The sequence below is a fragment of the Thermothielavioides terrestris genome, chromosome 5 (genome assembly GCF_000226115.1).
Source record: "Thermothielavioides terrestris NRRL 8126 chromosome 5, complete sequence".
In the NCBI taxonomy this organism is placed as follows: domain Eukaryota; kingdom Fungi; phylum Ascomycota; class Sordariomycetes; order Sordariales; family Chaetomiaceae; genus Thermothielavioides; species Thermothielavioides terrestris.
In genome coordinates this window covers 2,185,199-2,212,884 of record NC_016461.1, presented here as the reverse complement: position 1 = coordinate 2,212,884, position 27,686 = coordinate 2,185,199, and the positions used below count along the sequence as shown (strand labels likewise).

The 27,686-nt window shown below is 61.0% G+C and overlaps 2 protein-coding genes across 2 annotated transcripts; one reads left to right on the top strand and one right to left on the bottom strand.

Annotated features, from left to right (window-relative positions):
* Nucleotides 1-1,146: 1,146 nt before the first annotated feature.
* Nucleotides 1,147-5,299, top strand: THITE_114904 (uncharacterized protein; the record flags this gene model as incomplete). The annotated part of the gene is made up of 8 exons (XM_003656686.1): nucleotides 1,147-1,611; nucleotides 1,678-2,107; nucleotides 2,227-2,567; nucleotides 2,619-2,969; nucleotides 4,443-4,511; nucleotides 4,645-4,792; nucleotides 4,912-5,020; nucleotides 5,116-5,299. The coding sequence occupies 8 exons, from the start codon at nucleotides 1,147-1,149 to the stop codon at nucleotides 5,297-5,299; spliced, it is 2,097 nt and encodes a 698-aa protein (XP_003656734.1).
* A 1,508-nt stretch (nucleotides 5,300-6,807) lies between these two features.
* Nucleotides 6,808-8,579, bottom strand: THITE_2121796 (uncharacterized protein). Its single transcript, XM_003656685.1, has one exon. The coding sequence runs from the start codon at nucleotides 8,517-8,519 to the stop codon at nucleotides 6,906-6,908; it is 1,614 nt and encodes a 537-aa protein (XP_003656733.1). The 5' UTR covers nucleotides 8,520-8,579; the 3' UTR covers nucleotides 6,808-6,905.
* Between the last annotated feature and the right edge of the window lie 19,107 nt (nucleotides 8,580-27,686).

The following is a 27,686-nucleotide window of genomic DNA, read 5'->3' as shown; positions in this document are numbered from 1 at the left end:
TGATGTGCAGAGGGACCAGCAGCATTCTGCAGGCAGTCAATGAAGCATACACAGTAAAGGTTGCTCTCAACATTAATACTAGGAGGCACACAAACAGGAGATACCTACCGAGCAAGGAAGACTGTCTGCAGAGCTGTTCTTGCCAATTGAGTTTTCACGCCCCACTTTACTTCACGATTACGCAGTACCTACCTCCCTGCAGATAGATTATTTTACCAGGTAGGAAGGAAGGATGCATGTCAGTCAAATCTGCCTCGCTGCCCAATGACGCCTCATTTGAGCCCTCCACGTCTGGTCGATTTGCCCGTGCCGCTGCTGCCACGACGCGCGCTCCGCAGCTAACGACCTAGCGAACCAACTAACCGGCCCAAGGAAACAGGAAGCACCAAACGTGACGGGAGTAAACTGCATGCGTTCCCAACCGCGTAGCGCCGCGATTGCGGGACCCCACGCGTGCCGCCTAACCAACATTTGAACCCCAATCTGCAAGCGTCCGCGGGGAAACTCTCGATTTGGGGTTGTTGGACACTCGTGGGGTGGCGGTTTAACCTCCCACTCAGACACGAGCGAGGAACGTGTTTGTCGCAAACCGTTTGAGGCGCTCAGCCATCCCGGCGCCAACCTCCGATCCTCGACGCGCCGACGCGCCCTTGCACAAGAGTGTCACACAAGACGTCGGGCGCAGCCAACCGAGTGCTTGCACCCAGTGCCCAGTGCCAGTGCCAGTGCCAGTGCCAGTGCCAGTGCCAGTGCCGCGCCCGCCTGCCTCGGGCTTGGCTTCTTCTTCTTCTTCAAAACGAGCTTGCCCACCGCACCCAAGCAATTGCCCAACCGGCAGCTTGCTGGCCTGTCAACCGGCGGAAAATTGGCATGGTGGCGGTTGGCGATTCATCTCATCCCGCGCCGGCCCACCCAATCACTCCGTGGCACATGTCTGCCCGCCCTTGATAGGGCCAGCCAGGGTTCAGTCCCATTCAATTGGAATGTCGAATGTCGAGCCGAATTTAGCGAGCTCTGGGACACTGTCTGCGTGTGGCCGGTCTCGCGGAGCTGTGGAAAGTGGGAGGTGGCAGTGCGCACTCTAGAAGCAATCGGCTGGTCAGCGGAGCCCGGCTCTCGGCCCCCGCAGCGCATTGAGGATCGAGGATGGGTCATCCTCCCGGCCCGCTGCCCCGGAAGAGGGGCCGGAGCGATGGCGCCGGGCACGACCCCGACCCCGACCCCGACTCCGCAGCCGACCGCCCAGCCAAGCACGCCAAATGCGCACACGAACCGCGCAATGCCGTTGTCACACATAAACTGCTCGCCCAGTATTATGATGAGATCCAGACGTTGCGCCAGTACGCGCTCTCCAAGCTGCCCGCCGCGTCACGCATCCGGCGAAGGAAGATCGCATCGGTCGGACTGGGCCAACCTTCTGGAAAGCCCCACACCGCAGATGAGCTCGCTCTTGCGAGCCTTCTCGACTCGGCCATTGTTGCCCGCCGCCGCCATGGTAACACCGGCGACGACCTCCGCTGGGAAAGCTGGGTCGCTTTCTCCCAGAAGGGTGACGAGTCGTACGTGACGCTCTCGGACGGCCTCAAGGGATCAGTCTTCTCGCAATCCGAGGTAAGCAGGCGAGAGGACGATGTGCAGGCATACGCGCTGCTCACGTGGTGACGTCCGCACAAACAGATTGTCGACTTCGTCGTCTGGTTGCTGTTCTCCAGGAGCAATGGCTCTTGGCCGAAGCACCTGCTCTGTGATGGCTTTCGCAGAGCTGGCCCAAACAGGCCGCCCAACGCCGGAGTGACTACCACGATTCCGGGCTTGGTTTGCGCCCATCCTAACCAGCATGTGCAGGCCCTGAAAGCGCCGCCCTGGCCTCAGCTGCTCATGCTCCTGGGGAAAGAAGGGGAGCGCATCATGATAGATCTCTTGGTCGACTGCGCCATCTTCAGGCCTGTGACGGCTGGCAGAGGGAACCTCTACCAGCTGAGCGGCATCAAAATTTCAGAGCTCGAGCCTGTCACGCAACTTCAGGAGAAAGAAAGGCCCATACCCGCGGATATCGTGAGCTCGAGGAATGCCGAACTTCGCCCCTCCGAGATTTCCTTCGTCAGAAGTAGGATGCTCTATGCCAGAGCCGCTCTCAATGCCCGAGGGTTGGTCCACTTTGGATTGCGGCATATTCGTATGGTATCCTTCTTCCTTTCGACGCGAAGCCCGACTCACGCCTCATAGATGTCCTGAATCGGTTTCCCTACAAGGGACCATCGACCGGCGAAGCTGCTACGCCCGACGACAGCGTCATCCACCTCCTGATGTACATGTTCCCTCGGCAGTTTGGCCTACACAATGTGTTTACATCGGCCGTGGATCGCCGACGGACGGCTCAGAAGTTCCACGATTACACCCTTCGGGAAGAGGAGATAGCACAAAAGTTCCCTGCGTCGGACACTGGAAGAAACCCAACCAAGAAGGTCCCCAAGAGACTGAGGGGAAAGGCAATGGATCTGGTTCGACGCCTCCAGGTGCTCCATTCGCGCTGCTCTTATGCAGAGATGCTCCACCATTACTGTCCGGTGAGCATGCAGTTCAGCTCTCCCTACAGCGTCACACCTAACATGGCCTAGGTGTCCGGTCAAGTTGGCGGCCTAGGGCAGGTCCAACCACGTTCGAGCAAGACTATATCGTCTTCCTCCAGATTCCCTACCGGCCCTGCTAAGAGCGTAAAAGGGGCCAGGTCGTCGGCGGCTCCAGCCCCGGACCTCCGGTGTGCCTCTCTTACTGAGCTCGCCACCCCAATCTCCCGCGTTTCGGCCTTCTGCCAGGCTGTGCTGTCAAAAGTTATCCCGAACGGATTCTGGGGTCAGGGCTCGGTTCAAAAACACAACAAGGCGTGTTTCCTCAAGAGAGTCCACTGTTTCATCCACCTTCGCCGATTTGAGAGCATGTCACTCCACGAAGTCATGCAAGGGATGAAGGTGAGTGCGTACCTATGGCCCTTGGGTGCAGGTTGATATTTACAGCTCGACAGATCAGTGAAATAGAATGGCTCGCCCCTCCGGGACTGGGCAACCAGAAGAGTTCTCTGTCCGATACACGGAAGCGAGCCGAGATATTCTACGAGTTCCTTTACTATCTGTTCGATTCGTTCTTGATACCCCTTATCCGCAACAACTTCTATGTCACCGAGTCCGCTGTCGACCGGTACCGTCTTTTCTTTTTCCGCCACGATATCTGGCGCTATGTGGCCGAACCGGCCATGGCCAGCCTGAAAGCGAGGGTGCTTGACGAGGTGAAGAAAGAGGACGCCCCGCAACTCGACCAGCTGGGCTATTCTCAAGTGCGGCTCCTCCCCAAACAGAACAGCATGCGCCCGATTATGAACCTACGCCGGCGCACACTTGTTCGGGACAAGAAAATTCTTGGTCCCAGCATCAACACCAAGTTGGCCCCGGTGAGCTCGATGCTCAAACTCGAGAAGGTGAGACGCCTTACTGAACCGACCGAGGATCTGCGGCTGACTCAGGCAGTCGCGCAACCCAAACCTTCTCGGCTCCTCACTGTTCTCTGTCGGGGACCTATACCAGCGCATCAAGGGTTTTAAGCGCAGGCTCGGTGGTGGGCAGCAGCACGATTTGTACTTCGCCAAGGTGGACGTGCAGGCAGCCTTCGACACGATCCCCCAGGACGCCATGATTGAGTTGTTGAAACAGATTCCCAGCCACTCAGAATACAACATGGTGAAACACGTCGAGATGTCGCTGCTTGACGAAGCTTCTGGAAGTGGATCGAAGCCCAAGCCGACCAAGAGGTGGCATACAGTCGTCAGGGCTACCAACGACAGGAGGAGCTTTGCGGAATGGGCCGAGGAGTCGCTTGCGGCCAAGAAGAAGAACACCATCTTCGTCAACGGTGCCGTGCAAGAGAAGGTCTGCACACGGCACCTGTTGGCGCTCACGGCCATGCACATAGGCCAGAACCTCGTGCGGATCGGCAAGAAATACTACCGTCAAAAGACCGGTATTCCGCAGGGTTCGGTCCTGTCGTCTACGCTATGCAACTACTTCTACGCAGACCTGGAACGAAAGCACCTATCGTTCCTGCAAGCAGACGACTGCCTGCTTCTGCGCTTGATAGACGACTTCATCTTGATAACCACTGACCAGAACAAGGCACGCCGATTTGTCGACGTCATGCTCGGAGGCCTGCCCGATTACGGCGTTACCGTCAACCCGGAGAAGAGCCTGGTCAACTTTGCCTTGACGGTGCGGGGATCCGCCGTCCCCAGACCGCATGACTCCCAAAAGTTCCCGTACTGTGGTCTGTTGATTGACTGCAAGACACTGGCTGTGACAAAGCAGAGGGATGGCTCCCAGGGCCGAGGTATGATTGACACTACCCTATCTCAACCCCCAGCTTAATGATCGGACAGTTGCTAACAACAGGCGCAGCAATCTTTGACTCGCTCACGGTCGAGTATTCTCGCCGGCCCGGCCGGAATTTCAAACGCAAAGTCATCAGTAAGCTGGTCCTTTTTCTTCCCTTCCTGCTTCTCGTTACCTCCCTTTCCATCGCATCCTATCCTCTCACAACGACGGAGCGCTCTGCTGACCGCCCATTGCCAACCGATGAAAAGACGCCTTCAAAATCCAGTCGCACCTCATGTTCTTCGACACGGCGCACAACTCGCGCCGCACGGTGCTAGGGAATGTCTACTCCGCCTTCGCCGAGACGGCCGCCAAGATGTGGGCGTACGCGCGGTGCATGGCGGCCGGCAGGCCCGGCCCGCGTGTCCTGGTCGGTAAGTGCCAGCCCGCTCCGCCATCCGCAGGCAAGCAGAAGCGCGAGTGTGTCGTCCGTGACTACCTAGGTCGTGTGCTGGCGACGAGGCTAACTTGCTGCGATTTTGCTGGTTTTCAGATACGATCAAGACGCTGGTGGACGTAGCATTTGTGTTGCTCACGAGCAGGGCGAGGCGGGAACGGTACCCGGGGTATGTGTGCTGTCTCAGGAAGGTCGAGGTCGCCTGGTGAGTTTTCCTTGTCTTCCCTGGCCGCCCGGCACGCTGGCTAGGTAGGGGCTGGGACCTGTCTGATTCTGCTAACTGGCGGGCAATGTGTCTAGGTTGGCGATGGTGGCGTGCAGGCAGGTGCTGGTGAGGAAGCAGACGGGCTACGGGGAGGTGATCGCCTGGTTGGAGGGAGAGACGCGGAAGCTATCCGGCCAGAAGGGCTTGGACGTTGAGACATTGGTCGAGGTTGCGAAGGCCCTGCCGGCGCATAAGCTGCTAGGGGATCGCAGGGTGTAGGCTTAGTAAGGCAGGTTGCGAAAGGCGGGTGTATTGCTTGCCAGTGGTTTCTGGGATGATATCCAGAGCTTCCGAGCTGGCATGGCCCAGCGGCTGCAGGACTTGACAAGCGGGAGCTGTCCAAGCGAGCGACGGCCATTAACGGAGATATGGGAGCGTGTTCTGGATTGTTGCACCTGTTGGGTTCCGCGTTTCGGCCGGACCTGTGTACACCGCTGCTGATGAATGGTCTGCCGCCTCCCTCCCGATCCATTCGTCGCGCAGCAAGTGGTACTACATCCTCCATAACCTACCCGTCGTGTTACCAACCGCCTATCCCCACCAGACCCGTACAGGGATCGGAGCCCGAGCCGCTAAATGCTCACCCATATCTTCTACAATGAACGCCTCCCGCACGTCCTACACAACTGCTATACGGAACTACCGCTTCAAGCTAATGGCGACGGCCGAGATCGACAGCGCTATCGCCTTCACCTGCATGCAACCTCTGAATCAAGAAGGACTACCTACCTCTGGCTCCCCGCGTTCCTCCACCCCGAGAAGCCGGGCGGCGGCAGCACCGTCTATCTAGGTAGTCCGGGACGAGGGGCATCTGGCCGAGCCTGTAACAGGACAGGTCAGCCGCCGTATTGCGTGACAAGGTGCGGTGCACGAGAACTTGCTGTTGAAACATCATCGATGATCCTGCTGAGGCTCCCGTCCACTGCATTTCTGCAGCCGCTGCAGCACCGGGGTGCTGTTATGGGCGAGCACCTCGCGTGGTCCCTAGTCCCTGGCGGAGCCGACGCTGGTGAAATGTGCGGGCGATCCAGGGCGTCGACCCGTTTGACATAGAGTGACTGAGCATGCTTAGGAAGAACAACAACGTCCTTACCTACCTAGGTTACTTATCATGCTGGGAATACACACATTCAAGGGACGGACAGACAGGCCCGCGATTTCAAGGGATGCGTGAGTGAGTGCAGCCGGCAGGGCATCGAGAAGGACACTGCAACACAGCAAAGATAGAAGAGAGCAGTCTCATTTGGCTACATAGTTTTGGCTACATATTTAAAGCTTCTTGTCAGTCAGTCATCAGTCATGAGTCTCGCTTCTATCCGGGAGATACAACAGAGAAACTGCAAGCTAGCAACATGTCAGACACATCAACTCAATACTTTTTCGAGATCAAAGCAGCCACACGATCTAAACAACAAGAAAATTCGATGGATACACTGCAAGAAAAGAGAAAGAGAAAAGAGAAGAAGAAAAGAGCAAAGGAACAGAAAAAAGGAAAAGGAAAAAACGAAATAAAAACACTGAACTTTACCACACAGCTTGAACGGCACCTAAAAGACAACTGTATCATTCATCGCCCTCGTCAGATCATCGTCATCATCTCCGCAGCAACCAAAGCCCAAAAGCCAAAGTCAGATAAAAAAAACAGCAGAACATTGACTCCCTTCCAAAACTCCAAACCGCAGAAAAAACACAAGACAAAATGTAAAGAGACCGCAGGCATATTTCCCAATTAGTGTCCGTCCCCACCCCCACATCCTTCATGAAACCCATCCAGATGAAACCCATCCGTCTATCATGAACCCTTCGGCGGCCCCAACTTGATCACTCAGAGATAGCCACCGCCTCCTTCCATACTGACATCGCTCTGCGCCGGCCCGCGACCGACGCTGCTGCCGCCACTCGGACCGTGCCTAGGACTCCTGTCGCCGGCGCTGGCGCCGCCAATGCTCCTCGCCTCGAGGCTGACGCCGCCGGGCTCCGAGATGGGCGTCAACAGCCTCACATTCTTGCCCTTCGCGCCATCATTACCACCAGCAGCGCTAAGCGCACTGTCGCCGCCGCCGGCGGCAGCGGGCGAGCCCCGCCTGCTCGCGGGGCCGAGCCCGCCGTGCGGCGGCGCGACGAGCACCTGGGCGGGGGTGACGACGATCTCGTCGTCGCCGCGGCCGGCGTCGTCGCCCTTGCGCAGGACGAGGGGGAACAGCACGACGCGGACGATGGCGCCGGCGGCCTGGAGCTCCTCGTTGGACGGGCCGCCGCCTCCGCCCGCAGCAGCGGAAGCGGCATTCGAGGCCTCGTTCATGAGCGCGGCGTTGAAGGGGACCGTCTCGACGAGCTCGCCCGCGTCGTCGTACTCGGGCTCCTGCGGCGGCAGCATCATGTACTCGGCGCGCTGGCAGCGCATCTCGATGGCGAGGCCGACGGCCTCGCGCATGACGCGGCGCAGCTGGCTGTGGATCTGGTCCTCGAGGTGGGAGGGCGGCGGCAGGATCTTGGACAGGGTGTCGAGCACGGCCTGCACGACCGCCTCGGTGTCCTGGTCGCGCTGCTTCTTGAAGCCGGGGCGGCGCGAGAGCAGGGTCAGCGTGACGGCGCGCCATTGGCGCACGGCGTGCGGTGGGCCGACCTCGAGGAGCTGCTTCTCGAGCTGCTTGAGCTTTTGGCGCTGCTCGCGGTCCATGCCGAAGAGGTAGCGGGTGAAGACGAACTCCCAGATCATGGTCATGGTCATGCTCATGAAGATGTCGCGGCGGCGGACGCGGTCGTTGAGGAAGCTGTCGACGTTGGAGCCGTCGAGGATGGTGTTGTCGAGCCGGTCGATCAGCTTCTCGTCGCTGAGCTCCGACGTCAGGCGGCAGGCGCGCATATCGCTGAACTTGGAGAAGCGCAGCACCCACTGCTGCACGTGGGCGCACAGCTGCTGGCAGCGGTGGTCGAAGTAGTCGATGTCGTGGATGTCGAGGAAGTCCGGGTCGTCGACCGGGCGGGCCTGGGCGAGGATCTGCTGCTGCAGGTCGCGGACTTGGGCCGCGGAGGCCTCGAGCTGGGCGCGCAGCTGGGCGAGCTCGGCGTCCTTGTCGTGCAGCTCGCGGGCGGCCTGGGCGGCGGCGTCGCGGGCCAGCTCGAGCTCGCGGGCGGTCTGGGCGTGGCCGGCCTCGAGCCGGCGCACCTCGTCGTGGTGCTTGACGGCGATGGCCGAGGTGGAGCTGCGCAGGCCCTCGTTGGTCTGCTTCAGGCGGTCAATGACCTCATTGGCCTCCTTGAGCATGCGCTTGAGCGACTCGATCTCGGTGTCGCGCTCGGCCAGCGCGGAGGCGCTGCGGTGGGTGAGCGACGACTCGGCCTGGGCGCGGGCTTCGGCGAGCATGCGGTTCTCGGCCAGCAGCTGCTCGACACGGGCTTCGAGCTCGAGCACCTGCATGCTCTGCCGCCGGCGCATGCTGTGCGGACGCGTCGGCGACCGCGGCGAGCCGATGCGGCCCTCGCCAAAGCCATCCTGGGGCCGGAATCGGGTCAGCACTGGAGAATTGAATGGAATTGGGAGATCAAGCGATAAAGAAATACACGTAGAAAGGAAATTAAAAACAAAAGAAAGAAAAACTTACGTAGACATCGGTCATGTCCTTGGCTCGCACGCGGCCCTCATTTGCGACGGGCGTTGTGTTGCGCGAGGTTCTCGCGGCGGCAGAGGTAGCGGTAGCTGGCGACGGTGAAGGCGACGAGCGTGTCAGCAGAGCTGCTCCTCCCAGTGCGGCAATCGCAGCACCGCTGTGGGGCGTGGCGGGCCGCTGCTTTTCGTGGGCGCTGTGTTCGCGGGCCTTGGCAGCCAGATCCCGCTGGCTGTGGCTCAGGGACAGGGCCCGCAGGTCACCGCTGGCGCGTTTGTCCATTCGGCGGAGCTGCAGCGGGGATGGCGTGCCAGCCGGCGAGCGGAGGCTGCCTGGACTGTCAGGCCGCAGCACAGCGGCATGCACCGGCTCGGGTGTGCGCAGGCGGGCCACGCTGGTATTGGACGACACCCGGCGCGGAGTGGGGTCGGCGGGCCGTGGCACCTGGTGCGCGCTGTCTGACAGGCTGCGCGGGCTGGCAGCCGAGGCGCCAGTCGCAGCGCCAGCAGCACCTGTGTTGGCAGGTGCGAGCGGTGCTGCTGGTGCCATTGGTGCTGCACCGGTGGAGCTGGAGGGAGCTGCGACCCGCTTCTTGGCCACCTGTAGCTTCTCTGGCTCGGGCGTTTGAGGCGGCGGTGAGGGCTCGTGCAGGCGTGGGGTCTCGGGCCCAAGCCCAACCACAGCAGGGCCCCCACTGAGCGGTGACCGCCTGAGAAGGCGCTCTGCATCGTTGTTGTTGCGCGGTGTCTGCGCGGAAAGCCGCTCCTCGGGAGAGATCGGGATCCGCGGCGACAGCGACCGGCGGCTCTCGCGAACTGGCGTGGCCATATCCTCCAGCGACTCGCGGAGGTGCACTCCGCTGTCGCGGATCATCTCGTCGTCATGGACGTCGCTCTGGATGCGCCGCGACTGGTGAGGTGAGCCCGACGAGAAGCCGCTGTCCCGCTGCAGTTCGGCCGTCTCTGGGATGCGTCGTATGCCCCGTGGTGTAGCCCGCGTCTTGTTCTGTGTCGTGCTTTGAGTCGGTAATTGCTGGGGCTGTTGCTTGGCTGGCTCGTTGTCGTCGTCGTCTGAGAGCTCCTCTTGCACCGGCGCCAGGCTGGTCTGTGACCGCATGAACTCGGAGAAGCTAGACAGCGGCGGGATGCGGACCGGGTCGTCTGGCGAAGGCTCCGCCTCCTTCGTGTGGTCTGCCTCGATCTCCCTGGTGCTGAACACCTCTTCGTCCGCAATGTCGTCCGGGAATGAAAAGGCTCGCTGCACGGGCTCCGGTGATGGTGTGCGAGCCCGCCGCTCCTTCTTTTCCTTCTCTGACGGCTCTCCTGCCGCCGACGGGTCTCTGAGTGACCTGGGGATCGTTTCCGAGTCCATACGACCCAGGCCCGGGCCCTCGGGAAGACTCTCCGTATTGGTCGGCCGCTCCTCGACATCTGCTTGCCTTTCCTCCGCTGCTTTGCTGCCCTGCTCATCCACCTCCATCTTGACTGATTCCTCCGTGTCCGCGCTCCTCTGTGCTGGCTCCCAAGATTCCTCCACGTCCATCTTCCTGAGCTCCTCAGCTTCTCTGCTTCGCTCTTCTCCCTTCTGTCCCCCTTCCATCTCTCTCGTCGGCTCCGAGCCAACCTCCCCAGTCTCGTGCGCAACCACACTCTCCGCAGGTGCTCTCTCACGTCGTTCATCCATCTGCGTCTCCATCTCCATCTGCTCCACCTCGCGCTCGTGCACACCCTTCGCGTCTCCCTCCCTCCCCTTCCTCTTCTTCATAGCCACCCCGCCACCAAATTTCTCCACCAACAACGCCACTCCAGTGAGCACGCCCGCCGCCGCAGCCACGAGCGCCGCATCCTCTGCCGGCTTCTCCCTCCCCTTCTCCTCAAGATTATCTTGCGTCCTCACACCCTCTTCTTCCTTCTTCGTCTCCTCCTCGAGCGGCTCCGTCCTAGCCTTCTTCCGAGGCACCTCATACCCAAACGGCCGCTCATGCTGGATGCCGACTTGCGTAGCACTGCTGCCGTCCCGCGACGCCTCGACCTGCGTGTCCAGCGACTGTGGAGACTGCAGCGCGGTCAGGAGCTTCGGCGACGGCGCGTCCTCCGGGTACGGCTCCGGCGGGTCGGGAATCAGGCCTAGGCCGATCGTTGTTGTTGCTGTTGTTGTCGCCGTGGCGGGGCCCGGGTCGGGGGCTGGTGCTGCGAGGGGAGACTTCTGCACGGCTTCGGAGACGGCAGGGTGGAGGTCGATTGTTTCTGGGGGCGCCGGTGAGTGTGGTCTGCTGCTGCCTGGCTGCTTGGCATCCATGAGCTGCGTGGAAGGTGAGGGTGTAGCTTCGGCCACCAGCTCCGGCTGCTTCTCGTGATCAGCTGGAGGTTGTTCGACGTCCCTGCTGGTCTCCGCTGGCATCTCATCAGTAGCCGCGCCTGTGCCTGTGCCTGTGCCTGTGCCTTTGCCCTTTCTCTTTTTGTCTTTCTTGGATTTCTTGCTGGCAACGCCAGAGTCGTCTGCACCGGCGTCCTTTGGCGTCGCCGCCCCATCGTCTGCGAGTGCAGCAGCTCCCGCCGCCACAGCCGCAGCAAGCGCTGCGGCGGGCTGGGCGTCACCAGCGGCGGGCGTGTCATTGAGGGCCTGTGGAGTGTCCGAGCCGGAAGCCGGGGCAGAGTCGCTCTTCTTCCCCTTCTTTTTCTTGTCCTTCTTCGATTTCTTGCCAGTGAACTCCAGGACGTCCTCATCCTTCCTAACTGTGTCCTCGGGGATGCTTTCCGGAACAGTGACATCGCCAGCGTGCTGCACGTCAGCCGGGGCAGACTCAGACTCTTCCGCTGCCTGACGAACTGTTATGCCCTCGGTATCAACAGGCTCAACAGCACCCTCCAAGCTCGGGGCCTCGGCCTCAGTCTCGCCCTCAGCCTCCTTGCCCTTCTTCTCCTCCGACGTTTCTCCAGGGTGTGCGAAGCCGAGCTCTTCAGGCCCGGCCTCCTTGACGGGCGAAGAACCATCATCTTCCCGGCTCGGCCCGCCAAAGATGGCCGCGTTATTGTCGTCCTCGTCGAGAGCGGTGTCCCGGGGCTCCGGAACATCAAGGACTTGTTCGGTTCCTGCGGCCGACGCCTCCGTCTCGACCTCAGAAGCGGCCTTCTTGCCCTTCTTCTTGCCCTTCTTCGGCTTCTTGGCGGGCTCCACCCCGTGGTCATCGCCCTGTGGCTCGGCTTGGCTGGGCTGCTCGGCAGGGACATCGCGGCTGGTTGACTCCGCAAGAAGCTCGGGTTCTGCAGATGGAGAAGTGCTGAGGTCGTCTTGAGGGGGGCTGTCCGTTGTCACTTCGAGAGCGGCTTCGGGCGCGGTCTGTTTGCTGCCCTTTTTCTTCTTGTCCTTCTTCGACTTCTTGGTCGGCAGCACCTTGGCGTCGTCCTGTGCATCTTGGCTGAACTCGGTGACGGGTTCTGCAGACTCCGCTGCGGACTGAACGACAACGTCTACAGCAGGGTCTGCAACATGGGTGGTAACAGATTCCGTCACTGCTTCCACAACAGGCTCTGCAACGGACTCCGGCGCACGCTCCACAGCCGGTTCGAGGGTAACCACTGCGGCATGCTCAAAGACGGGTTCGTGAGGAGGTTCAGGCGCAGACTCTGTGATGGACTCGACGACAGGTTCGCTGATAGGCTCAGCAACCGGCTCCGGGGCGACAGCAATGTCGGTCTCAACAATTGCCTCAACAGAAGTCGCTGGCTCAGCTTCGAGAGCAACAGGTGCAGAAGGCTCCCCAGCTGCGATCGGGGACGACTCCGGCTCAGGTCCAGGCTCGGGCTCGGGCGAAGCCTCCTTGGCCTTGGCCTTTTTCTTCTTGTCCTTCTTGCTCTTCTTGGCCGGGACAGCCCACGACGTCTCGTTTTGCTGTGGTTGCTCAGATGCGCTGCCGAGCTCCTTTGGCTGGGGTTCTGTAGTCTCGAAGCTGATTTCTTGGTGGTCACCCTGGGGACGGATCACGGACTGGTCCTCAGAAGCGGTGGCGGGCGCCTCGGTCTCGGTGGCGGTCTGTTGTCCGACAGGTGCGCCCAGCTCGGGTTCTGCAGCAGATCCAAGGACGGTCTCGGATGCGCGCTCCTGTTCTGGCTCGGAAGAAGCAGTCTTGTTCTTGTTCTTCTTCGCCTTTTTGTCTTTCTTTCCCTTTTTGGCTGGCACATCCCGGCTCTCCTCAGGCTGAGTCTCCGGCGCCATGCCGAGTTCAAGTGACTGCTCACCGGCAGCTTCGAGGCCCGGTTCTGGGGTTTGGACCCGAACGGTGACTGGTGCTTCAGCCTCGATGGCGGCCTCGGGAAGTTCAGGTTCGGCGACAACCAGTTCCACGGCAGCGCTCGGCTCAGGCTCATGAGAAGGTTCCAGCGCGGTTTCTGGAGCAAGCGCGGCGGCAGGTTCCGACGCGGACTCGGCAGTCTTGCTCTTCTTGTCCTTCTTGGCTTTCTTGCCCTTCTTGGTCGGTACATCCCACGTCTCCTCGAGTTGCTGCGCCGGTGCAAGGTCGAGTTCCCTTGATTGGGCAACCGGCGTCTCAAGGACGGCTTCCTGGCTGGTCTCCTGCGTGATGGGAGCAGATTCCTCACCAATGACAGTACGCGGGACTGTCTCGGACTCTCCCAGCACAACGACGGCTTGCTCCGGGACGGCAGTCAACTCGGGCTCAGCAACAGCCTCTGGCACGGGTTCAGGAAGAGACTCCGAAACAGGCTCCGTTTCGGCAGCCTTGCTCTTGCGCTTCTTCTTCTTGTCTTTCTTTTCCTTTTTTGGTGCTGAGACGACCTCGAAGTCCTCAGACTCCACTTGCGGACTCTTCTCGGGTTCCTGCTGCTGAAGCACATCGGGCGTTTGAGAGGTAGACTCCTGACCAGAAGTTTCAGTACTGAGGATTGGCACCTCCGCAGCAGCAACAACAGGCTCCTCGGAGAGGGCAGGATCAGGATCATCCAGCTGAGCAGTGGCGACCGGTTGTGGTTCGGTCTCGGGCACAGGCTCGGGGACAGGTTCAAGGACAGCCTTGTCTTCAGCCTCAGGCTCAGGCTCGGGGACAGGTTCAAGGACAGCCTTGTCTTCAGCCTCAGGCTTGGGCTCAGCAGGCTTGGAGCCCTTGCCCTTCTTTTTCTTGTCCTTCTTCGCCTTCTTGGTCGGTGCCGTCCACGTCTCTTCGACGACCTCTTGCGGAGGATTCTCGGGCTGCTCCTGCTGGTGCGCTTCAGAGACTTCGGGAACGGATGGCTCTGGGACTTCAGCCTGGCTGCTGCCGGCATCCTCAGCAGCAACAGGAGCAAGATCCTTCCCGTCGGGAGAATCAGATGTGTCGGGTGGCGGAGTGCTAGGCGACTCGGGCTCGGGTTCAGCTTGGGTCTCGGCAAGCTTGGTTTTGCCCTTCTTTTTCTTGTCCTTTTTGCTTTTCTTGGCGGGGACTTCCTGAGCCTCCTCCGGCTGCACCTCGACCTTGACGGTTTCAGGGGTTTCCTCAGACTGGCTTCCTTCAGGTTGGACTTCAGGCTGGAGCTGGACAGCCTCGACCTGCGCGGGTGTCTCAGGCGGCTCAACTGGCTGGGCAGCCTCAGCAGTAACAGGTTCCAGAGCATCCGGGGAGACGGCCTCAGACAACTGTGAGATGATTGTTAGCATGGCAACCCCTCTTGGTTTCTCATCTTTGAGAACTAAAACTCACCTGTTCTGGTTCAGCAGACAAGGGCACAGTGTCATCGCTGTCCCCTGCAGGGCCGCCTTTGGACTCGGGAACCGCTTCTTGAATGCTGCCGGTCTCCGCAACCACAGGCGTCACGTCCGGACCAAGTGGTTCCTGGGCAGGAGTGATTGTGCCAGAAGCGGGTTCTGAGTCGGAGATCTTTGAGCCCTTCTTTTTCTTGCTCTTTTTGGACTTCTTGCTCGGCTGCTCTGATGCTGCTCCCTCGGGGATTTCCATCGGAGAAGTATCGGGTGCCTCCTTGGTGACATCAGCGACAACTTCGGCGCTGGCTGATGGCTCTGCGACGGTGACTTCTTTGGTGTCGGTTCCAGGCTGAGCCGGGATAGATTGTTCCTCAACTGCGGGCGTGGCATCCCCAGAAGCAGGCTCCGAAACGGATGTTTTCTTCGCCTTTTTGCTCTTCTTCTTTTTGACCGGGACACCAAAGTCGTCATCAACCTGTGGCTCAGAGACAGCCTCCGGTGCTGCAGTATGCTCATCAGCGATGGTAGTGGAAGGAGGGTGCTCAACCGTTGGCTCGTGTGTGACTTGGCGAGGCTCGAAGGATGGTTCTTGTAGAGCCTCCTGTTCATGCGAAGAAGGGGCGGACTCCTCGAGGTTGGGCAAAACAGGATCAGAAATGAGCCCAGGTGGCGGGGATTCGACAACGGACTGTTCGGAAGCCGGCTCGGCTGCTCCAGCGGGAGCTTCTTCAGGGCTTTCTGCTGCGGTTTCCGCCGAAGCCTCACCGACGGGCTCTCGGGCGATCGGCTCTTCCGCCACAGTGGTTGGCTCCTCAAGAACAGCGGGAGTGCTTGCGCCCGACTCCTCGGATTCGACAGCCTTGGACGCTTTGCCCTTCTTTTTCTTGTCCTTCTTGGACTTCTTGACAGGCAGGTCCGGAATTTGCTCGGGCTCGGGCTCCGCCTGTGCCTCCTGAATCGGCTCAGCCGGGATTCCTTCCTCAACAACAGCCGCTTCTGCCTGCTCAGTCGTGATTGGTTCAGCCGTAGGTATCTCGGCAGGAGTCTCAAGCTCGGGTTCCCGAGGAACGGCAGGAGGCTCGGGAATGATGCCGGTATCTTCCGGAACTGGAGTTGTCTCTTCCACCGGGGTTGGTGCATCAGAAGGAACCTGTTCGAGTTCAGCCGTCTTGGCGCCCTTGCCTTTTTTCTTCTTGTCCTTCTTGGATTTCTTAACCGGCGCAGTCAACTCGTCGGCGGCCTGCGTCTCTTGCTGAGGTGACTCCGGCTTAGTGTCCTCGACGACAACAGGCTGTTCGGCTGCCGGCTCAGACTCCTTGACATCAACACTGAGTTCGTTGACAGGAGCAGTTGGCGCCTCCTCCAAGACGTGGGCAGACTCTTCAGCAGCAGGAACGGGCCCAAGATCAGGGGCGGCTTCTTCTGTGGAATCGGTCGGCTCCTCCACCGAAGCGGATGTAACCTCGGCAACGGGCTGCGATTCAGGTTCAGGCTCAGGCTCGGGAGCCTTCTTCCCTTTCTTCTTCTTGTCTTTCTTGGACTTCTTAGCGGGCACTGCCCCCTCGTCCTCAGCCTGCGTTTGCTGCTGCGGCACCTCGGGCACTAGCGTTGTCTCATCAAGAGCAGGAGTGGAAACGGCGGGTTCTTCTACGGGGACAACGGTCTTCTCCGTAGGGGCAATGACCTCTTCGGCAGGAGGAGTCGGCTCCTCGGAGGCAGGACGGGGCTCTTCCACGATCCCCGGTACGACGTCAGGAACTGGTTCGGTCGTTGTCTCCGGCTCAGGTTCAGGATCAGCCTCGGCAGCCTTGCCTTTACCCTTCTTGCCCTTCTTTTTGGACTTCTTGGCCGGAGGATCCCAGCTCTCCTCGGGCTGCACATCTCCCTGGGATGTCTCCTGAGCGGACAAGGCCTGTTCACCGATGGCCGGGGCGGTTCCTTCAGACTCCTGAGCGGCAGGAGTTGGCTCAGGGGTGACGGTGCCGGGCTCCTCGCCCGAAGGGGTAGGTTCCTCAGCGATTGGAGTGGGCTCATCGGCGATAGCGGAGGCTTCCTCAGGGGCCGGAGTCGCCGGCAAGGACTGTTCTTGGGACTCCAACTCGACCGTCTGTGAACCTTTGCCCTTCTTCTTCTTCTTGTCCTTCTTGCTCTTCTTGGTTTGCTGAGCTGGAGCTTCTTCCGGTTCAGGAGAAGCGGCTTTTGGCTGCTCGGGGACAGGTTCGCTCGGCACGTCAGGGACAGTAGTGCTCGGTACATCAGGGACCGGAGCACTCGGAACCTCGGGCACAGGATCGCTTGACTTGTCATGGTCGTGATCTGTCTTGTCCTCCTCGCTCTTTGCGTTTTGTTGAGTCGAAGCCTCTTCCAGGTCAGGGACGGAAAAAGTTGGTTCGCGAGGGACAGGTTCGCCCGGCGCATCATGAACAGGCGCGCTGGGCACGTCAGGAACAGGAGCGCTGGGAACGTCGGGGGCCGGGTCGCTGGGAAGGTCTGGGACCGGATCACTAGGAAGGTCTGGGACCGGATCACTAGGAAGGTCAGGGACCGGTTCGCTAGGAAGGTCCGGGACTGGAGGGCTGGGCTCTTCGGGGACGCCGCTAGATGGTTCTGCAACAGTGGCCGGCGCTTCCTCGGCAGCCGGCGCAACCTCATGAACAGCAGCAGGCTGATCCTCGGAAGGCAGGGAAGAAGCTGGGGCAGGCTCGGCCTCGAGGTCTGGTTCAGGACTCTTGGCGCCCTTGCTCTTCTTCTTCTTTTTCTTGGACTTCTTGCCAGTTGACCCTTCCTCAGCCTCCCCAGATTGTGTTTCTCGCTGAGCAGGCTCTGGCTCGGGTTGAGGAGCATCGCTCGCGGGCTCGGCCGTGCTGTCCAAGGAAGTGCGGGACTGCTCCGGCTCTTTCGGTTCCTCAGCGGCAGGCGGTGCGGACTCCTCGACAAGAGGTGTTGCTTCGGGGACAGTGGAAGGGGGCTCTTCCTCAGTGCCTGGAGCCATGTCCTCGGCGGTATGAGCGGGCTGATCCTCGACGACCGGGACAGACTCCTCGACAGGAGTCGCTGCGCCAGGGGAGACAGGCTCCGAGTCAGCAACAACCTTAACACCCTTGCCCTTCTTTTTCTTCTCCTTTTTGGACTTCTTGGTAGCCGGGACGTCTTGAGGCTCCTCGGAGGGCGCGTCGAGCTGGACGGGCTCGACCAGGGGTTGGGTGGTCTCGGCCATGGGCTCGGTCTCCGCTGTTTGTGCTTCCGTAATAGCGTGTTCGATCGGTTGACTGGTTTCCCCGGGGGAAGATCGCGCCTCCTCAGGACCCTGAAGCGAGTCCTCGGCAGCGGGAGCGGGCTCTTCGGCAACGGGCGCGGCTTCATCAGCCGGAGCGGCAGGTGCAGGCTCAGAGTCCTTGGCACTCTTGCCCTTCTTCTTCTTCTTGCCCTTTTTGCCACTGACAGGAACATCCCGCGCGCCTTCGACTGAAGCCTCTGGTTGGGCGGCATCAGGTTGCGCTCCTTGTTCTTCAACTGGGGTGCTTCCCTCAGCGGACTGTGCAGGGGGCTCGTTGACGGCAGCAGCTGGCTCCTCAATCTCCTGCGGTTCCTGCGTAGTGGATCCGGGCCGCGGTTCACTCTCCTCAGCCGACTGCGCCGGCGGTTCTTCGACGACCGTTGCCTCAATTTCCGGAGCAGGCTTGGATTCTTGCACAAGCTCAGACGAGCCAGGCTCGGACTCCGCGGCAGGGCTTGACTCTTCCACAATCGGTGTCGCAGTGCCAGACACCGGTTCAGAGTCAGCAGCCTTGGAGCCTTTGCCCTTCTTTTTCTTCTTGCTCTTCTTCGCCGGCAACTCCTCCACTGCCGCTTCCTGGCTGGGTGAAGCTTCGGGCTCCACGTCCTGAGCTGTCTCAACTGGAGGCTCTGGTGTCTCAGGGAGATTCTCCGCAGATGGCTGGGCAGAACTTTGAGCTTCATCAACAGGGAGCTCACGGGTTTCCTCAACAGCCTCAACGACCGGCTCAGGCACGTCTTGCGCAGGCTCCTGGACCTCGGCCGGCAGATGGGAAGCGGGCTCTTCAACAACCGGTGTATGGACGCCAGAGGCAAGTTCTGATTCGGATTGGAGAGCCGCCTTCTTTTTCTTTTTGTCCTTCTTGGACTTCTTGGCAGGCGCGGCCTCGACGCCGGCGTCTTCAGCCACCTGCTCAACCGGCTGGTCCTCCCTGGCGCTGGTGGACTCTTGCGGCGTCACATCAGCCGGAACATCCTCTGTCGGTGAAGGCGCGGCTTCGATGGCAGGTTCAGCGGTGGGTTGCTCGGATGCGCTAAGAGACTCCGGTTCAGGCAGGGTGTCTCCGGACTGAGACGCCTGCTTCTTCTTCTTTCCCTTCTTGGACTTCTTGCCGGAGGTGATCTCCGGCTCAGCCTGCGCATCCGGTTCTTGTGGTGGCTGTGCAGCCTCAGGCTCCTGAGTGTGAGCCACCTCCTGGGCAACATCGCTAACGGCGGATTGATCGACGTTTTCGCGGACTGGCTCAACAATGTCTTCCGTGAGGGTTGTCCCGGGGCCGGTCTCGACCGGTGCATTCAGATCATCCTCCTTGAGTCCGCCCTCCTGCTGAAGCTCCTTCTCGACCGGGGTTTCCTCAATGGGAGCACCATCTGGAGCTGCCTCAGCTTTCTCGCTGGGGGGCTGGGTCTCATCGATGACCTCACGCTCAAGTGCAGGAGCAGGCTCAGCCGCAGGCTCAGGCGCAGGCTCAGGTGCAGGCTCAGGCGCAGGCTCAGGCGCAGGCGCAGACTCATCAACAGCCCTGTCCTCCCCTTGCGCAGGCGGCTCAGCAAACTCCTCAGCGCCCGACGTCTCGCTGCTTGGCCAAGGCTCGTCCCAAGCGGGGCTCTTGCGCGCCTTCGTCTTCTTCTTCTTCTTCTCCTTCTTCCCCGCGGCCCGCTTGAGCGAGTAGGCGCGGCTCTCACCGGTCGCGGGCTCGGGCTCAGCCGCATCCCGGCCGCCGTCGGACTCCGGCAGAGAAGAGACGGTGCGCGAGGACTCGGAGATGGTTGACTTGCGCTGGCGCAGAGATTTGGCGTCGTCCGCCGAGACGAGCGAGCGCCCGTCGCTCTCGGCATACTCGGTCGGCGGCTCCGTCTCCTCCTCGACCGTGCTGAGCTGGATGAGCATGCGCTCTACCTCGCGGCTCTCGAAGGGGATCTCGGCCGGCTCGTGGCGCGGCAGTTCCGGAGATCCGAGAGGCCATGGCTCGGCATCGGCCTTGGTCTTTTTCCACTTCTTCTTGGACTTGTTGCGGAGGCTGTATGGGGATCGCTCTTGCTCGACCTGGCCCGGCATGTCCACGGATTGGGAGTGGGGCTGGGCCTCTGGGTCGGAAGCAGAGGAAGTGGGCTCATCCACGGTGGTTGGGGGCTGTGTCTCTGCCGCTGGAACGGTTGGCGATGTCGTCGCTGGTTGCTCACCCTCGATGGCTATAACCTCATGAGTTGCAGTCCCCAGATGTGTCGGGGCGGGCGCCTCACTCTGTGCTGGTTGGAGAACGGCGGCCTGTCGTGGGGATGACAGCGTCTCATCGACAGCGACCTGGGACTGCGATGGTTCCGCACGCTGCTCAGTGGGCAATGGCAAGTTTGGCTCGTTGTGAATTACTATGGTCGTGCCCTTCTTATCCTCAGTCGACCCGGTCGCCTCAGACAGGGTGGGCTCAGTCTCAGGCTCGCGAGCGACGAGTGGCTCCTGTTGCTGTTGGTTGGCGGCTGCGGCGGTAGTCATTGGTTCGGGCTGCGCGCTGGCTGCACCACTTGTCACTGGCTCAGTGGTGCTGTCGGCCGTTTCCGGTGGGGCCGCAGCATCTGGGGCGAGCGTGGGATCTTCACCTTCGCGCTCACCCGGAAGTGGCTCCGTGATCGCTGGCTGGCCTTCGGTCTCAAGCGAGCTCTTGCGCTTCTTCTTCTTGTCTTTCTTCGACTTTTTCGAGGAAGCGGGAGACTCCACTGCAGGGGCGGTGGAAGATGAATCCTCAACGGGCGATTCTAGAAACGCACGAGATGTCAGCGCCCAAGGGTTCCATGATTGTTGGGTTTGCAGTTCATCCATTAACTTACTCTCTTCCTCAGCCTCCTTCGGCACCTCAATCTGAGCTTGAGAGTCATCTAACGGCGGCAACGGCTGGTCTTCCTGGTTAGGGACAGCGTCCGGGGCAGCGTCACTGCCTGCTGACGGATCCAGGCATTGAGAGGCGGGCTGCTCGATAGGTTCCTGCTGCGACTCCATGTCAGAACCAGGTCCAGGCACGTCGCCTTGCACAGCATCGGGCAAGGGAACAGTGACACCAACTTGAGCGCTGGGACTCTGAGCCTCGGGTTTCGCCGGTTGCTCACTGACAGAGTCGCCGCCTTGCGGTGGAGCCGTTGGAATCTCGGAGATGGAATCCCTCGAGTCCTTGGTCTTCTGTTCGTTGTTGTTGATGATGGTATCGTCGTTCTCGTCCTCACCTCTTGGTTTGGCAAAGACCAGGTGCTCCTCAAGAGGCTCCGCGAAGGTGACGCTCTGCCGCTTCTTCTTCCGGTCCTTCTTGCCTTGTGCGCTCGAAAGGGGATCGTCCGAGTCCTGGGTCGGTGAGACGGTGCCCTGAGGTGCGACGTCATCAGTGGGAGTGCTTGGTTGGTCACCGGTGGTGAATGAGACACGTCTCGTTTCTGAGTCACTTGGAACGCCAATTTCCGGTTCGGTGGTCGCCACTGTTTCTGCTGGAGCTTCTGATTGCTGCTGAGGGGCCATCTGTGATGTTTGTGGCTCCAGTCCTTTTGGTTCGTCCACCACGGGAGTCGGCATCTCATTCTCGGGTGCCGAGGACTCAGCCGGCGTCAGATCCACGGATTGGGAGGCTCGCTTTTTCTTTTTGTCTTTCTTGGATTTCTTGCCGCTAGCCGCCGGTGCTGGGACCTCCGCACTCTGGGGATCGGCGTCTGCTGCGGAAGAAGCGGGCGCCTCTTCGACGGGTGGGATCTCGGGCTCCCCTGACTCCTGCGCGGGCTCAGCAGACTGGGGCAGCTCCTCTGCAGGCAAGGCTGGCTTCTCAGCCTCCGTGTTTTCCTGGCCCTTCTCTCCAGAATCGCTTGGCCCAGGTAACAAGTCCTCTCGGACCGGCTCAGACACTGCCTGCACCGGCTGAGGTGAGTCGGCGGAGAGCGTCTCCTCTGGCGTGACTTCAGGTTGCGGCTCCTCGGGACCTCCAGGAACGTTTTGTTCCGTTGGGGTTTCGATGGGAGATCCAGAAACATCCTGGCTGCCCTGCTTCTTCTTTTTCTTCTTGCCCTTTTTGCCAGAAGGCGCAGGTTCAGGCACGGCATCGTCATCCTGCGATGGCTCAACCGGAGCACTTGGAGTCACCTCGCTGCTCACACTCTGCTCCTGAATCTCCGAGACAGCAGGCTCTGGCGTCGTTGTCTCCGGAGTGGGAAGCTCCACGGCAGGCGTCTCCTCAGTCTCAGCCGCGGCCTGCTTCTTCTTCTTCTTGCCCTTGGCCTTCTTCCCCTTCTTCTCAGCAGGATCAGTCGAGATGTCCTCCTCGGCGGCCTGGTTGGTCACTGGACTCGGCGCACTGGCCGTGGCAGGTTCATCATTGGCCTGCGGCCCAGGGACGGCATCTTGTTGGCCAGCCTCGTCGGCGGCTGGTGGTGCCAATGGAGGTGCGGTATCCTGCATTGACTCCTGGGGTGTCGAGTCATCCTTGGGCGTTTCCTTGCGCTGCTGTTTCTTGCCCTTCTTTGCCATGGCATCGGTTGGTTCGTCACCGGCATCAGCGGCAACGGGAGCGGCGTCAACAGGCGGTTGGAGGGTATCGTCCGGTGTCGTGAAAGCCGGGGACTGGTCTGGCAACCGAGACGCATTTCTGTCTGCCTGCTCGTCCTCTTGATCATCGCGTGGCTGGTATAGGCTCTCCACAACGGTCTTGAGGTGTGCTGCGTCCGGGGCGCTCGCCTCACCGACAGGGGCAGGGGTGGGGGTTCCAGGGACAGGGGCCTGCTCGTTGGCTTGCCAAACAGCGGTGTCTAGCGCGTTGCTTGCCGTGTCGCCCACTGATTTGTCGCTGGCAGGGGGTTCATGCACTTCCGCTACGGGCTCCACATCCGGTATCTTCCCGCTGGACTCGCCTAAATCTGGCGGCTGATGTGGGGGCTTGGGCAGCTCTAGCGGCTCCACGGTGCTGTGTTGTTGTTCTTGTCCTCCGGGTGAAACTGGGAACGGATCACGAAATGACTCGGAACCCGTCTGGCCTTGAATTTTCTCTTTCTCGGCGTCCCGCGGCTCCACCTCAACTGACGTGCGCTTCCCGAGGCCAAAGAGTGAACCAACGCCGCCGGCAATGGAAGGGAGGATGGAGAAGGGCGAGCCAAACATGCCCTTTCTTGCCTTGGTCGATTCGGCGGGCGCGGCATCAGCATCCTGCCGACTTCGAGTGAGCTGCTCCTGCACGTCGATCTCGTAACCTGCGGCGGCGTGTAAGGCGGGCCGCGAAGCAGGGTCCGGTTCAGCCGTTTCAGCGGCCGAAGTCCGGTCCGGTTCACCGCCGCTAGGCAAATCTGGCTCAGATGCAGACAGCTCGCGTGGCGCCACGTACTGGGCTGTTGATGACTGTTCGGCGATGTCCCGACTAGCGTCTGCCGGTGCCTCATGCAGCTTTTCGATGGTGGAGGGTTCCGAAGCCAGGACAGAAACGTTGGCCTCGGGGTCTGGCTCTGACTCTGCCACGTGCCGAGCAGCGGAGGAGATCTCAACTGGCCGAGAATCCTCTTCGAGCTCCAGGACTGTACCAGCTTTCTTGGCCTTGTTCTTGTTCTTGCCTTTCTTACCCGAAATGGATGGCGTTTCCAGGATGTCGGGTTGATCGCGGGAAGTGGTCAGACCCAGATTGGACTCGTCAGCGAGAGGAATGCGGTGCTTGTCAGCTGCCGGAAGATGGGGCTCGAGAGCAGATTCAGAAACCGGGCCCTCGGATGAAGGTTGGCCAACGTCGCTCTCCTGTTTTTGAGACACAACCTCGGGCTCGATCCAGGAGACCTCCTTTTTGCCAGCTTCTTTCTTTCCCTTCTTCCGAGTGTTGACAGCCTCCTGGGGTTCTGAGGTCTCGACCTCTTGACTCTCCGGGGCGTCCTCGACTCGCACTTCAGCGGAATATTGGCTATCGGGCAGGGTCTCTGCTTCGCGTTCCCAGCTTTGCCCAGCCTTCTCCTGACCTGTTCCAGAAGGAGAAGAAGCGCCGAGAGCAGCCCGGTCACCTTCCAGGCCCCGAGAATCCTGGCTCTTGCCGGGAAGAAAAGCGAGGGCCGCAGACTGTGGCAATGAGTCCTCGCGTTTCCCAGGGTCATGCTGTGTCTCGTAGAAAGTCGAGCCAGAAAGGTAAGTGGGGGCCTCTGAAGCCGCAACGGTCGAGGGGTCTTCGTTAAATGAGTAGACGCTCTCGTCCTTGTCGTAGCCTGGCGTGTGCATCTGGTCAAATTCCCGATGCTGCGCCTCGGATTGGAAGTCGTCATGATGCATGTGCGCCACAACAAGCCCAGCCGCGACCGCAGCGCCGGCAGCAGTAGCAGCAGAAGGTAGCAGGGCGGATTTGCCTTGGTCGGTGGTATCCCAAGTCTCATGTCTGCCAGATGTGACTCTTGGAGGCCCCTTGAGCTCTTCGTAAGTCGATGGAGGCTGGTAAGCTTCAGGAAAGCGGGCATCCTTGGACGGCGGTTCCGTGAAATCTCTCTCCTGGACCGTAGACTCTTGGCTAAAGCTTGGCTGTAGGGCTCTACCGGCGGTGACTGCTCCGTCGGACTTGGAGTCCGCAGTGGAGAGAAGCTCGGACGTGGGAATCTGTGATGTTGGCGGCTGCGTAGGAGAGCCAGGCCGGCTGTCCGGAAGCGGAGGCAGCTTTTCAAGGTCCGTTTCCAAGAGCGGCACTGCCGGAGTTGGGATAACCCGGGGCGGATAAGTCTCGACAGCTTCGGCCGGTGGAGGCACATCCTGAGCGGGGGAGCCAGGTCGGCTTTCCGGGAGGGGCGGTAGATGCCCCAGGTCCTGAGCAAGACCTCGCTCTTGCAGAGTAGTAGTTGCCACAGCACTCTTGACGCCAATGGGAACCGTAACTGGGCTTAAGGGAGGCTCAGGCGCTGTCATCTCAGGGAGCGCTTCATGGGCAGGAGAGCCAGGGCGTGTTTCCGGCAGGGCCGGCAACGTTGCCAAGTCTTCATCAGCCGGAAGCATGGTGGTAACAGGAGATAACAACTCCCATGCGGGCGAGTCTGGTCGGCTGTCTGGGAGAGGGGGAAGCTGCTCTAGCTCGACACCAGCAGGGGGTGTCAAAGAAGCACGGGGCACTGCCTCCAGAGCAGGCGAGCCCGGGTGACTCTCAGGAAGGGCAGGCAACCTATCCAGCTCATGATCGGCAGGAAGCTGAGTAGCCACTGGCAGAGCAGCCACTGGAGGGAACGCCTCCAGGCGAGGCGAGCCCGGCGGGCTTTCAGGGAAAGCAGGAAGCGTCGGCAGGTCCTCATCGGCAGGAAGCTGAGCGGTAACCGAGGGCGCTGTGAATGGGACAGGTGACGCAGGACCGCTCTCAGGGAGAGGCGGCAGCTCTTCACCGCCCTCAACAAACGTCCACTCCCCCAGTGGCTCATCACCCTTCTCCGCCGCAGGCGGGATAATCGCCCGGGGCGTGGTCTCACCGGAGCCCAGCGGCTCGCCAAAGCTTACCGCCTCACCGGCGGCCGTATTCGCCAGCCCCGTATCAATCTGCAGCGCCTGCAGCAGCTCCGAGCCCACGCCCCTCGGAGCATTCAGATAGTCGACGTCGCCCTCTCTGGTCTCAAACTTCGGCCCCGGGCTCTCGCGCAAAGGCGGCTCGCTCGGCGGCAGTTCAGGATAGGCCTGCGGCGCGGCAGCCGCTGCGTGGGCGCTAGAGCTGGCCTTCTCGAGCAGATATAGCGGCTTCATCTCGCGCGTGCTGTCCCATGACGTGGGGCGGCCGGCGCGGTGTCGGGTGGGTGAGGTCTCTGAGGCCACCGTGGTGGCAGGAGAGTGTAATGGAGAGGAGAAGCGAATGGCCGGGGAGGAGGGGACGGAGCCGCGGCCGATGAGGAACTGGACGGGGACGGCGGTCCGGCTGGGGGTTTTGGGGGTCTCGATCGCGCTGCGACGGCGGGTGTGGGTGTGGATGATGGTGCCGCGTCGGGGGCGGGTCTGGGGAGGCGGTGCGTCCTCCTCGCTCTCGGGGAGGGAAGGAAAGGTTACTTCGTCTAGGTTAAAGCTGGGTGACCCAGGCTCGCTGGGAGGAAGGGGGAGCAGGTCGCCGTATTGCGGGTCGATGGCGGGCTTGATCTCCCGCTGGATGACCTCCGGGTCGATGGTCTCCGAGCTGTAGCTGGTGCTTCGCTCGCGTCGAAGAGGCTCCTCCTCGGCGGAGTCCTGGGTGGCATTTGGGCGAGACGGCTGCGCGGCGATGGCCGCAACAGCTCCCGCAAAGCCGGCACCTGCGCCAAAGGTGCCGGCATTACCTAAAAAAGAATCCTTTCCGTTTCCGTTTTGTGAGATTGAGCGTTCGTGGTGCACGCTGGTGCCGTTGGACGGGAGCGACACGACAGATTTCGCGCCCTGGGCCTCCTCATCACGGCCGCCGTTTTGCCTGCCGATAGGGTCGGAGACCACGGAACTCACGTCGCGGTCGACCCACTGAAAGGACTCTCCCGGTCGATCGGGCGGTTCATCCTGTTCTGGTATATCGTAAGCATCCTTGGTGCTTTTGCGACGGTTCTTCTTGCTCTTCTTGCTGCTCGAGCTCGCAACGGACACTTCGGATGCAGGCGCGGAGTATGTCGTGGATTCGTGAGAACCGGCGTCCCGTTTCGACTTCTTAGACTTCTCGGAGCTCCAAGTCGCCAACTCATCGTCCCCACCGGCCAGTGCAGGTTCCGTCTGCTCGCTCTCGACAACCTCTGCGGGTGCCACCTTGCTGCCCTCGGCGTGGATGCTCTGTTCAGCATCAAACCCCATCGGCCTTTCGTCATCGGCCTTCTTGCCCTTTCCGTTGCGGGACGGGGTTTCAGCTGATTCACTAGCTCCAACCGGGGTATCAACCTCATGTCGCAATTCACGTTCCGTAACTGCCTGAATAGTGTCGACACTCTGGCGCTGTCGACGCGCCTTTCTACCTGGGCTGGAACCGGTTTCCCAATCCTCGGCAGGAGCAGCTCTATCCAGGACAGGCGCATCACGGTCCTCCAAAACTACCGCCTTGGAGGAGGGCTCAGAGCCAAGATTGGTTCCGGTCACGGCCTCGCGGGACGGGGGCGAATGGAACGGCTCATTCGAGCCAGGAGGCGACTCTCGCCTTCGATACGTCGGGTCTTCGATCACAATGTTCGGATCGAAGCCGGAGCTCTGCAGGCCCGCGGCCAGCGTGGCCGTGAAGTCGATGTCGTCCCCAAAAGCGCCCGGCATCTGAGCCGCCTGGGGACTGGGCGGCTTCGGGCCGACCGAAGGAGGCTCGTCGTCGAAGTCAAAAGGGATCCGGCTCCTTCGAGGCGGAGTAGACGGTGCCCTCGAACCGCTGCCGGCTGGTTCCGGCAATTGTTCCGCCGTCGCCGGCGCCGGTTCCCGAGTTGATATCTGCTCTGGCTCCGGAACGACGTCGCTGGTTGGCTCAGGGGCAGGCTTCGGCGCCACGTCAGGCGCCGGATGCACGTCCCGAACAATCACAGGCTCAGCGTCTGGCTTTGGCTCCGCCGCCGGCTCAATCACTGGCGCAGGCTCCACCTCGCCTGGTTTATCTGCCACACCAGAAGTCTCGCCCTCAGCAGCCTTCACATCCGCAGCCTGCGTCTGCTCGTTCGACTTGACCGTGAAGGCGCCCCCCGCAACAGCAGCAGCGATCAAGCTGCCCCAGGCGCTCTTCTTCCTGCTGCCAGACTTAGATTTCGGAGAGGGTTTCTCCTGCGAGGAGTCACCGCTGTCCGTTTCCACAGCGCGCACAGTGTCGGGGTCCTCGGAAATTTCCACTGCTTGGCCGCGGGCGTTGATGACGAACTTGGGCTTACGCTTTTCCTCCTCCTCCTTCTTCTTCTCGTCGTCAGAGGGCGCCTCGTCGGCGGCAGCAACCGCGGCAGCTTGCTTGGCCTTCATCCTGTCCAGGGAAGGAGACGGGATCGGAGTCGGGAGAACAAGGTTGAGCAGGGGTCTATCGCGCTCGCACGACGGGTCCCTCGACTTGAAGACGGGCACCATCGACGGGTCAAGGCCGGATCCAGCCGAGGGCGGGGGCTTG

Excerpts from the sequence above, each read along its gene's own strand:
- THITE_2121796 (XM_003656685.1), bottom strand. The coding sequence starts at position 8,519 with ATGCGCCGGCGGCAGAGCATGCAGGTGCTCGAGCTCGAAGCCCGTGTC.